Source organism: Piliocolobus tephrosceles, chromosome 12, assembly GCF_002776525.5.
Source record: "Piliocolobus tephrosceles isolate RC106 chromosome 12, ASM277652v3, whole genome shotgun sequence".
NCBI classification, from domain to species: Eukaryota; Metazoa; Chordata; class Mammalia; order Primates; family Cercopithecidae; genus Piliocolobus; species Piliocolobus tephrosceles.
In genome coordinates this window covers 115,217,475-115,230,238 of record NC_045445.1, presented here as the reverse complement: position 1 = coordinate 115,230,238, position 12,764 = coordinate 115,217,475, and the positions used below count along the sequence as shown (strand labels likewise).

General features: G+C 36.1%; 1 protein-coding gene across 1 annotated transcript in view; it reads right to left on the bottom strand.

Moving 5' to 3' along the window:
• The window catches only part of DMD (dystrophin), a 2,292,995-nt gene that overhangs the window by 1,748,236 nt on the left and 531,995 nt on the right, over positions 1 to 12,764 (bottom strand). Inside the window, 2 exon segments of the mRNA XM_026451980.1 lie at positions 6,452 to 6,624; positions 12,257 to 12,349. Coding sequence (XP_026307765.1) covers positions 6,452 to 6,624; positions 12,257 to 12,349 — 266 coding nt within the window.

Here is a 12,764-nt window from a genome sequence, read left to right as displayed (position 1 = left end):
ACATGCCTACAGTTCCAGCTACTCAGGAGGTGGTTGAGGTTGGAGGATCACCTGAGCCCAGGAAGATTGAGGGTGCAGTGAACCATAATCGTGCCACTGCACTCTAGCCTGGGCAACAGAGTGAGACCCTGTCTCAAAAAAATTGCTGAGGTTGTATACTTAAACACATACAATGTTTGTATTGTTAATTACACATCAGTAAAGATGTGGGGGGGAAAGAAAATCTTGAAGACGACAAGTAATCTATGCTAGCTTATCCGAGCAACAAAAATTTATCTATCTCATCCAGTCTCAGGGATTTCAATACCAGTTATTTACTGGTAATGCCCAGTTTTATATCTCTAACCCAGACCTTTTCCCTAAACTCAAAATTATAGATTCTTCTGCATACTCATTATCTCCATTTAGTCATCACAAGCTTCAAGTGTCCTGGATGGAGCTTCTGATATTTATCCTCTTCACACTCCCCCAAACCTATCTATTTTTCTTGCTGTTCTCCCTTCCTCAATAATGAACAACATGCTTAAAATTGCAGTTACTCAGATGAAAACCCTTGGAGTCATCCTTAATGACTATTTTACTCTCACACAACATTTAATTCAAAATGTATTCAGAATTTGACTGCTTCTGACTATCCTCACTGCCATCACTCTAGTCCAAAATCCATTTTATCTTGCATGAATTATCACAATAGCCTCATAACTGTTCCCTCTTCTCTCACTCTTGCCTGTGTTAATCAGCGCACAGCAGAGTTGCCAGAGTGATCTGTTAACACGTTTCATCATATCCGTCTTCTCAAATCTCTACTTCAGGGGAAGTGAAAATTACGTATTTCATGTGATCTACTAAGTCGAACAGGGTCCAGGTCCCTATTAACTCCCTGATTTTATTTCTTGTCTCTTTCCTCAATTCCCATAAACAGGATCCATAGTTTTCTGCATTTGGATTTGTATTCACTTTTCGAAGACATCAACGTGGCTCATTACTTTACTTCCATTGGGTCTTTACTGGAAAATCACATCACTGCAAAGTTCTTCCCTGCCCAAGCCCTATCTAAAATTGCATCCTAGCCAGGCACCTTGGCTCACACCTGTAAATCAAGCACTTTGGGAGGCGGAGCCTAAAGTATTTGCTTGAGGCCAGGAGTTAGAGACCAGCCTGAAACACATAGTGAGAGCTGGTCTCTATGACTTTTAAAATAAACAAGTAGTCAAGTGTGCTGGCATGCCCCTGTGGTCCCAGCTACTCAGGAGACTGAGGTTGGAGAATCACTTGAACCTGGGTGGCTGTAGTGAGCCATGATTGTGCCACTGCACTCCAGCCTGGGTGACAGCAAAACTCAGTCTCCTAAATATATAAATGAAAAAGAAAATTGTATGCCTCACATCAAACTCACATACACTTATTTTCTTTCTCCTTATCTGCTTTATACTGTTCTCATTAACGCTTACTATTTAATATATTATATAATGTAATTAAACTTGTCTCTGTATCTTTCTCTTCCACTAGAATGTACAATCTTTTATTGCCTGTTTGGTTCACTGCTGGAAACCCAGTCTGACACATAATAAAGGCTCAACAAGTATTTATCAACTACACGAGAGAATGGATGAGCACATATAACATACGTACCATATTACTTGATAATAGAGAAAACGCAAAGGAGTGTAAGAGGCAGTTCTTGTCTTGTAAGAATTTTAAATTTAATGAGCAAGGAAAATGAAGAAGCCATATTAATTAAACTCTAAATGTGAAAAAACACAGACAATAAGAAAATGTTTTATAAAATCTGAAGAGGTCAAAAAAGTTTTCTGAGGCTGAAAGGTGGATTAAATAGACATTTGGGCTTGCATTAAAAATATATTGATAATAGAATTCTAACTTGTGTGAGTATTAGAGAACTGAAGTTCTTAGGGAAGGAAAAAAGCAAGACATGCTCAGATAATCAAGATCTCACAGGCCTGGCTCCATTGGAAGATTCTAAGTATGAAGTGGTGGGAGATAAGTTTGAGAGACCGAAACTGGTTGAGTTTGCATGAGGTCTTGGCTATTAATGAATTACAATTTATCCCAACAGCACTGGAAATCATTAGTAAAGTGGTTCTTCACCTTTTCTGAATCACAGACACTTTTGAGAATCTGTTGAGAGCTATGAAACTTCTACTCCTACAAATAAGTCTCCATATCTGTTAACAGAATCTATATATGATTTTAGGATATTTGAATCTGTTAATGTACTCCTGTTTAAGAGTTCATGCTTTGCCAAAAAAAAAAAAAAAAAAAAAAAAAGTTACAAAGCTAGGTTAGCTGTTATTTTCTAAATCCGTAATTCAAAATTGGCCAGGCTTGGTGGCTCACGCCTGTAATCCCTCCTTTGGGAGGCCGAGGCGGGCAGGTCACCTGAGGCCAGAATTTTGAGACCAGCCTAGACAACGTGGTAAAACTCCGACTCTACTAAAAATACAAAAATTAGCCAGGCATGGTGGCTGGTGCCTGTAGTCCCAGCTACTCAGGAAGCTGAGGCAGTAGAATAGCTTCAACCTGGGAAGCGGAGGTTGCAGCGAGCCAAGATTGGCCCGCTGCACTCTAGCCTGTGCAACAGAGTGAGACTCTGCCTCAAAATAAATAAATAAATAAATGAAAATGTAAATAAATGTACAGATTTGTTTGTTCTTTAATTGCTTCTACTGTGGTTAATACACCAAAATTTTGTACACTTATTAGGAAATCGTAATCCCTCCATATATTCCAAAATACCCCAAACAGCTAACAAGCTTATGGAAACTAGCATATTTGTAAACTGTAAAATGCCTTAAGAAAAAATATTAAAAATTAAAAAATTGTAGACTATTTAGGGGACTTTTAAGTTCACTACATACCCTCTGCCTTATCTTCATTTTTTATGTAGGCAATGGGAGTAGAAAAAGAACACAGGTGGGAACATATGAGAAACTAGCTTTCTCATCTACAGCATAATATACAAGGTTGAAATGAGTATGATGAGCAAAAAGAGCATTGCTCATGTATTCTTGCTATTTTCCCTTGTCTTCCCCTTTTCCTTGGCCACTAACTAACCACCTCAGTGTGTGAATATCTAAGTCATGTAATTTACTTGAGCTTTGGCATTTTCATTCAAAAAATCAGCATTGCACAAAATGGCCTTTGAGGTCACGTCTAGCATTAAAAATGAATTATTTTATACCATTAAAATTAATTAACATTATAAATATCTATGATTTTCAAATGCGTAAAAATTGTAAAACTAAGCAACTATGGAGGAAACTCACATAGCATTTAATGTTAACCTGGGCCATAATTTATGAACTTGCAACCAAGGATTACCAGATTTTTAATAAAATCAACACCATGATTAGGATAGTAAAATTTAAATCCTAGTTCTACCACATACTAGCCAAATAGTTTTAGGTAAATTACATAACCTCTCTATGACTCAGTTTATCTATTTGTGAGATGGGTAAAATGATAGCATCTATGCCATGGAACTTGATGGAATATTTTACCTAGAATGGTGTCTACAAAATCATAATTGTTTAAAAGCATTCATTTCTATTACTTTGCTGTAATGTTAATTACATTTATATAACAACAGTGATGTATTTTCAATTTGCAGACTCAAGCCAAAAGCACCTATCTTTACAGAACAGATATAAATGTTACAAATACTACTGATGCAAACATAATATAATTCAAAATGGGAGGTGGAGAAGAGGCGAGAGTAAGTATGTGTGATGATTTTCTCATTTTTCATATTGGTCAAAAGTTGCTTTCTAAGCTTGGTAAAAATTTAACAAGAGGTATACTCGTACCATTTAATGTAATAAAAGCAAAAATTACAAGAATAAAATGATTATAAGTAATCAAATTAGGAAATACCTGGGGATGAAAGGTAATATGGCTGGGCTTCATACTATGGAGTAAATACCTATACTCTTAGAAATTAGTTTGTCAAGAAGTAGAAACATTATCATACGTATTATTATAACCATCAGGAACCAAAGTACAAGTAGCTGACACTGACTGCATCTAAGAATTGAAATGTGATAAAGTAGGGTTGGGGTCATGAAGATACACTGTGTTTCTGTTTTCCCTTCGCTCCTGACTCTAGTGTCCATTTTCTTTTAATTTGCTGTGGTAATACACTAAAATAAGGATCTAGGACGATAGTTGAAACTTTATAGTTATTGTAATTTTATCTGCATCTTGTACATATTTCTAATCAATTATCATTGGGTTTTAACACAAAAAGTAGAAATCTGGCATCCTTTGAAGGGTAATGTAGTGGACTTTGCATTTTATCACACAACTTTTAACTTCCATGACCCTGAGTCAATCCTTATGCTCTATATTAACTCCATGTGTTTGTTCTATATAGTTGAGCCACTCAATTATTGAAATCAGGGCACCTCATGACATTCCTAAGTGTGCCAATGACAATCTCTTTGGAACAGAAATTTCAAGCATTTTTTTTCTTTAAAGAATATGAACATCTGTCAAATACAAAAAGAAGGGGGAGATGATTCATGAAAGAGCATTAAACAACCGTGAAGAACCTCTTGAAAAGTAACCATGTAATGCATAGTTACTGATGATTCATCCAGTATGACAGGAGAGAATATATAAATGAGGATATTTTGACAGAGAAAGAGTGGGTCAGGGACAGATAAAGCAGGGCAATCTGGGTATGTTTACTGTATTACCTACAAATGTATTCAGAAATCATGAAATAGAATATTAACAAAGATAGAGTGTGAACATGCTTGCAGGATTGAAGTCTTCCACTTGAAGGGAAAGTGTTAGAGAGCCAACAAGGACCATATAGCCTGATCCTTGATATTTTTGCTCATCTGCAAATGTGTACATGAAGGGCAAAATCAATATTTTCAGGCCCTTAGTGTGAAGCATGTGGCTGCATAAATGAGCATTGACTTAAAACACAGACCAAATGTCTCTATCCCTTCTCATCTAACTGTATTGAAGCTGTGGAAAATTTTTCTTCTGTCATATGGTAAACAATGTGGTAACATTGCTTAACATGACATTTGAATGCATGTCTGCCTCTTTTCTAAAATCAGGTTGCTGAGTAATTCACCTGGAAACCCGATCTGGATGGGGTTAATTAAATCCAGCTGGAGCAAGACACCTGACAAAGATGCTTATTTGAAGTGTGTTTGCTCTTGAACTGAGCTTTACCATAGAGAAAATTCATATTCTGAGCTTTTCTAGAAGCAGGATTGGTATAGGAAAATTGTAGAATCATCAAAAAAAAATCAAAGTGAAAAAACATAACTTGCACTGAAAATTAGGCAAGATGCAGTCTGGTGTCTTTTTAAACACAGTTAATTAGTCAATGCATTTAGCCCTGGGTTGGGTAAATGAAACGGGTAACAGGAAGACCAAAATAGAGTAACTATAGTCCCTTCTCTCTCTCTCACACACACACACACACACGCATATATATATATATATACACACACACACGTGTATGTGTGTGTGTATATATATATATATACATATATACACACATCTATACATAGAGTCTAAATGGTGTAGTATATATGGTATATATATCGTATCTATAAATGTGTGTATACATATACATATGTATTTCCTACACTGCTTTGTTTTTTTTTGAACTGTTATTAATTCATTTACTGAGCTTTACACAAAGAAAAAAAAAACAAACAAACTTGTTTTTCATCTTAAGAAAAGGAAATATAATGTTGTATGGAATATAGTTAAGGACTTTGGTTCACTGTATTACAGTGAGTTCTTTTTATTAAGATCCACAAAAGCTCTCTTGCTTTATAGCAATTGATTTGCTGTTCCAGAGCAGTTGTTTCTTTTGGTATTCTGAACACTACGTCATAGAATTAATTGTGTTCTGCTCTTTGTCTTGGTTGCTAAAATGTTCTGAGCGTCTTATGACCCTGAACTAGAACAAAGTATACAGGACTTTATGGTGTTTGATATCTGTGTGTGTATTTGATAAGACAGATTTTTTTTCTCCACACTATTTATCTGACGATGGTAATTAATTTAACTGTAACTACTCACATGAGATCTAGAACCATTTTTAGCTGTATAGTTTAGGCTTACACAAACACATTATCTGTATAAAAAGACCAACCCCATTCTCAGCCAAGTTAGAATACAACCTGCAGTTTCTGGGAGTCCCAATGTCAAACCCTCTACCATAACCAATTTCATGCTCCACTAATGTTAGTATTTCAACAACTAAATAATATGTACCACATAAAACACAAGAAAATATTCTTAATTAGTTCATTCCAATGGAATGGTAGATCAATGTGGTCAACGTACATAACATGTTGTAAAGTAGGACATAATCTGGAATTGTACTGGGGAAAAATACGTCATCACAGTCTAAATCACCACTTTTAAAAGTTATTTAATGTCTCAGTAATCTTACCTATGACTATGGATGAGAGCATTCAAAGCCAGGCCATCAGACCAGCTGGTGGTGAAGTTGATTACATTAACCTGTGGATAATTACGAGTTGATTGTCGGACCCAGCTCAGGAGAATCTTTTCACTGTTGGTTTGTTGCAATCCAGCCATGATATTTTTCATTACATTTTTGACCTACATGTGGAAATAAATTTTCGTAAGAAAACAAATTCCTTGAGCAAGAACCATGCAAACTTAATAGAAATTTTAAGGCCAATTAGTAATAAAACATAAGAGAGTCTACCCGAAGTAAGTCTATTCTAAAAGGTGAGGAGTCTATTCTGATTCCTTGGTGTCTATGCCATACCATTTACTGAATGTGTTCATTATTACTCCTGGATTCTGCCATATTAGACTGAGCATTTACTGTTTATGGAATTGCTCACCTTCTAGCTTTCAATGAACAAGCTAGAGAAGACAGTGTATAAAAACATTAAACTTACTGTTAACCAAGGACTTAAGATATAAAAGTGCTTTTTGGATAGCATCATCATTTTTTCAAGTACATGTTCATATTTTGCCTTTGTTATTAATTGTGGAAATTAGACAAGTTGCTTAACCTTTCCTAGGCCTCATTTCTGTGTATCTTATGTGCAAGGTTAGTGTAAGGTCAAAGTACAAAATACGGTCAAATAAAGCCCCTAATTCCATACCATCATTTAACTAGAGTTATATTTACTGGCTGAACTGAAAAGAAGACAGAAATGTTTGTCTCCCTAAAATAAAGAAAAAAAGCAACACAGGAAAGAAATATTTATCCCTAAGAGCTGTACATGTGTAGCCTTGGTTCTATTTTCATTAATTAGTTTCCATGTATTTGATTCTCTCATAGGCTTCATGCATGTACAGAAATTATTCAGATTATCAAGTTTCATTCTTCTGAGTCATCTGATGCAGAAATCCATTCTAAGCATTTTTTCTAAGTTTCATGAACGCAGTGACACCTCATAGAAAAAAACGATGTCTTTTATTAAAGAATTATTTATTATGTATTAAAGAGTACTTTTTAAATATAAGCCCCTTACGAGATGGTGGAAGACATCTGTGTAAAACTCATTAGTCTGTACCACCAGGCACTTTCCTTCTGGGAAGGTTAAGGTTCATATACTATCAACATTTGATCAGATGATGAATATTTATTGTGCATTCTAAATATGACAATTTTACTTTTTCATCCATATAGAAGTTAACAAATGCCTTTGGGGTAAATGTATATTTTAACATCTCCAATGTTAGTCATCTTTTTATTAAAAAGTAAATGCAAATTTTAGGATATACTACTAAATCTCATTTTAACATACTTTTAAAAGATTTGAGATGATGCTTTGTAAACACAGTAATGATTTGGAGATAGGAAAACTTCGCATATATTTGTCACAATCCCTTGATAACTAAGTCTATTATTTAGGAGTGGATTATCCAGTTTTCCTAATTCCTTCTTGACCTACTTATTTAGTCAGTTACTCAGTGAATACAGGTCAACTAATTATGTAATTTGTCTCATATTCTAAAATTATAAATTGCAAACCTTTATGTACAGTGACTGCAGGAGGTGTATTTTGTGTTCTGTGCTAAATCAGGACTGGAATCAGCAGATTGTGGGTTAATGGTGGTAATGGATTTAATAATCAAGCAATCCTCCAATGATGAACGCGATTCATTTGTGAAATGCTTGGCCAGTCTGCCCTCTATGTGCATAATGTTAAAGGACAACAAAGTATACAATCCAAAACTCCTTTAGTATCATTAATGTCACTAATTCAGCGTATCAGCCTCAGCCTCGTTGTTATTGCTTCTACTTAGGTGCAAATGTTGCGCAGAAAAAAATGTAATCGGGGCAATGTATGATAATCATGTCTCCTTTTCCTACATAAAAGGCAGTTTTCAAAAAATCATTGAGCTGGTCCCAAAGGTGAGCCTGTAAACAAAATTGTCCTGTCCTCAGGTCTGTCTCTAAAAGAGGCTCAATTTAAACAAACGTATTTGTGTGTGTGCCCGTGCATACAACTATAAATCCATTTTTTAAAAGGAAAAAAGTTGAAATGTCTTTGAGCAGTGATTTTTAAAAATGACTAGGAGTTAACTGGGCCAAGAAGGCATGATGGACCTGGAGATGCACCGCCAAGATGGACCTTCAAAGGAAGGGCTTGTTGCTCCAGCTGTGGTCAGGCAGCTTCTTGTTAGTTCTCTCAGGTACCACCTGACTTGCCGAGTCCAGTCAGCCAACGTCACACCCTTTCCAGGGCAACCCACATCTATTGACTGATGAAGGGGCGTAGTATAAACACTCCACCATTTTAACTCCACTTGAGACAACTCTGAAGGGTCATCCTAGCTGGAAGTTGTCCATGGGGTTGAATAAGGGTGTTACAGGGTTTACATCACAGCTGTAGTTCTTCCTCTTTCCACTCCTGTTACCTCTGCCCTTCTAAGGTGTTTTTTTTTTTTTTGTTTTTTTGGTTTTTTGTTTTTTTCCCCAGGGCATGGCTTAATAAACATGCTTCCTGCCAAACTCAACTCCAAAGTCTACTCCCCAGAACCCAGACTGTGATTAAAAGAAGTTGCAGCAGAGGAATAGAAGTGAAGAAGGGTAGGAATAATCTTATATGGTAAGGTTAGTTTGTGTGAAGCTCTGCAGAAGAACAGAGCAAGAACTGTCTTGCACAGAAGTGACTTGGTAGGCAGAAATTTACAGGGATGGCTTTCAGCAGTGCAAACGTCATCATTCTCCTATAATTGCAAATTGTATCAATAATACAAAGATTCTAAAGTGAATAGCGCTGCCATTAAGTACATCCCTTGAATTGTCCAGCGAAAGTATGGACCTGACTTCTGATAGCTCAACACTGTTAGCAAGATTTGTTTTTATAACCAGCTGGTTGCCAGAGCCAAGTTTAGCACTCTGAAAAAAATGGATTGCACTTAAGAAGGAAGAAAAAGATGACAAACACACGTTACATGCTTTGCAATTTTGTTCAAAGCTGTCTATGCTACAAAATATGCGTTATTGTTTTAGGCTAGCAATTTTATTTGAGATGGACACTGGAAAAACAGTAAGGAAAACAGGTTTTGCATTCCTGAGTTTTCACAAGTTCAATGAGAAGTCCTCTATGGCACTATTAATAACATAGTATGTGGCATTAGAACAAGGGGTTAACATCTTTCTATCTCTAAATGCTGCTCTTAATCTGATAGATCTAGAACGTACATTAAGTTGAGCAAAATGCCCTTTAATCTTTGCTGAGATATAAGGGCTTCTACCATTTAATAGGAAGGAAAATATGTAACGCTGGTAAAAAGCATATTTTTAGATTCACTGGATTATGATGAAGAACACTGAGCAAGACAATTTTTTCAAAGTGCTTAATAGTTTTAGAACATGGCAGTGTGATATAAGAGAGAGATGAGATAAGTAAGCAGAGGCTGGGAAGAGTCTACAGTCTGGCCATCTCAAGGATATGGTGATTCAAGGGCATAAATGGAAAAAAACAGGCTATAAGAGAGGTCTCAGACAAAGAAAGATTGAAAAAGCATTCTTTGCCGGGCGCGGTGGCTCAAGCCTGTAATCCCAGCACTTTGGGAGGCCGAGACGGGCGGATCACGAGGTCAGGAGATCGAGAGCATCCTGGCTAACCCGGTGAAACCCCGTCTCTACTAAAAAAAACACAAAAAACTAGCCGGGCGAGGTGGCGGGTGCCTGTAGTCCCAGCTACTCGGGAGGCTGAGGCAGGAGAATGGCGTGAACCTGGGAGGTGGAGCTTGCAGTGAGCCGAGATCCGGCCACTGCACTCCAGTCCAGGCGACAGAGCGAGACTCCGTCTCAAAAAAAAAAAAAAAAAAAAAAAGAAAGAAAGAAAGAAAGAAAAAGCATTCTTTGATATTCCTCATCGCAAAAGCTCCTTCACATGCTCAAAAAAAAAAAAAAAAAAAAAATGAACAACTTGCAAGCAAGTGAAGATTTTATCAGACAGAATAGTCTTGAAAGTTTATCTTAGACTAGATCAGATGGAAAGGACTTCAGGATATTTTTTAAAAATGGTAAGATCGTATGAGAAATAGTATAAATAATAAATACAATTCAAAGTGGCTTTTGGAGCTCTGTGCATGCTTGAGTTCTGCTGACTTTGTCAAAACTTACATCTGTGTTAGGCAAAGTGGGATCTGCAAACTGGATTCACTCTAAGAATTATTTGTTACTACGCCATAAGATAAAGTCAACAGTTGAGAGCATCAAGAAACTTACGTAGTGATTTTACAGAGTACCATTTATGTCTATTGCATTTAATAATAAAGGAGGAAGCTTGGGTATTATTTTTGTAATGCTTTGGTTTTATTGTATCTTACATACAATGGATTAGGGGAAAAAAAGTGTTCCTTCCTCAAGATATTTCGAGAAATACTGCGCAACATATGAAATGCAGTTTGGGGAGAGGTGGGTATGTTGCTTGGTGGTTCTATATGAACCATCACTATATGGAACGGGCTGAAAATCGGCCAACTTGGGCTCACTTAAGGCTCCTATGAGCTATTCTTTGTTGCCAGCACATATTAATTCCTGCTCTTTCTCTTCCCCTCTCCCCGCTTACTGTTGTGAAATAGTATTAAGCCTGTTCAGAGAAGTTGAAATAAAAATATATGCGGGCCAATTAAGAGAGTGATATGGCTGCTGAATTGAGTAGGTACACTTAGTGTCTGCTCACTATCTGACTCTAAGCAAGAGCAATCTACAATTCAAGTTAAAATTCAAGTTTACCAAATGAAGCCATGCCATCTGCTATAATAGGGTTGGACCTGAATTATTACCCTCAGTGAAAGAAGTCAGACACAAAATAGCATGTATTATATTGATATAAAATATCCAAAAAGGCAAATATGTATGGACAGAAATAGACTGACAATTGCCTAGGGCTGGGGTTGGAGTGAAAAATGACTGTAAATGGAGAAGAAACTTCTTTTTAGGGTGATGGAAAAGTGCCAAAATTAGATAGCTATGATGGCTGTATTACTCTGTAAATGTCCTACAAATTTTAATGAACTGGCGGGTTGGTGGGGATATATTCATCCCTCAAACTATTTTGGCAGTAAAAACCATATATATGGGTTTTTCATCCCTCAAACTATATATGGCAGTAAAAACCATATATATGGGTATGTGTATCTTTTATATGGGTATGTGTATCTTTTCCACAAATCCTTCAATCCATTTTGCAGAGGTCAGATAGATAGTCAGAAGACCCTATGCTCGCTCAGGTGACTTAAAAATATAATTTCCAAATCAGATTGTGGAGTTTGTATGTGTAACACATTTATGGATAGAGATACCCATATTCTACTAATCTTTTATTGGCAATAATTTATGTTAAGACTACCCAAGACTGAGGAAGCCCCATTCCTTTGATAGTGATTTAAATTTTAAAATGCCTTTCTTTTTACGAAGCTATGTAAATTCTCTTATAGACAAGTTATAGAACATATATTTGTGAAAAAAAAATTACTCACCTATGACTGGGACTTTGTATTTTTACCTTATGCCTACTCAATGAAATAAAATTTTGAAAAATATTGCTGTAAATGTACCAGAATCTATTTTACACCATGATGATCCTTAACATTTCAGATGACATGGTTGTGTCAATTTAAAAAGTAGCACTATGGAGAAGGGTTTGTTATTGTTAGAAATACACACTTGTTTCACAGGTCAAGGGCAGAAATAAAGAAAAGCAAGATTCACGTTACCCAAAAGGAAACTATTCATCAGGATTCTTACCTGCCAGTGGAGGATTATATTCCAAATCAAACCAAGAGTCAGTTTATGATTTCCATCTACGATGTCAGTACTTCCAATATTCACTAAATCAACCTGTTAAAGAGAAGGGGAAAACATTTAAAGGTAAGAGACCAAATGCCTAGTTGCAGTAACAATAATAAAAATGTGAAGGTAATTGCATTTAGCTATTTTCAGGGACTCAGCATTAAAGTTTTTTAAAAATAATCTAAAAATTAAACAAAGTGCATTAGAAACCACTTTCCATAACAAGCATCCCATATATATTTAATTTTAGTGCATGAATAGATTACTGCAGATTAGAGAGGCCAACTGGAGTATCTCCAAACAAAATGTCATAAAAGATGTCTAAAATTAAGATATGCTTTCTAGTATAGAATTACAACTCAGAAAAATTCACCAGTACTTCGTCTATCTCCGAGGAGTGCCAGTATAATTAAGGCTGACTGCATTTTACTAAAAAACCTCTGTTTTAGAATGAATGTTAGGT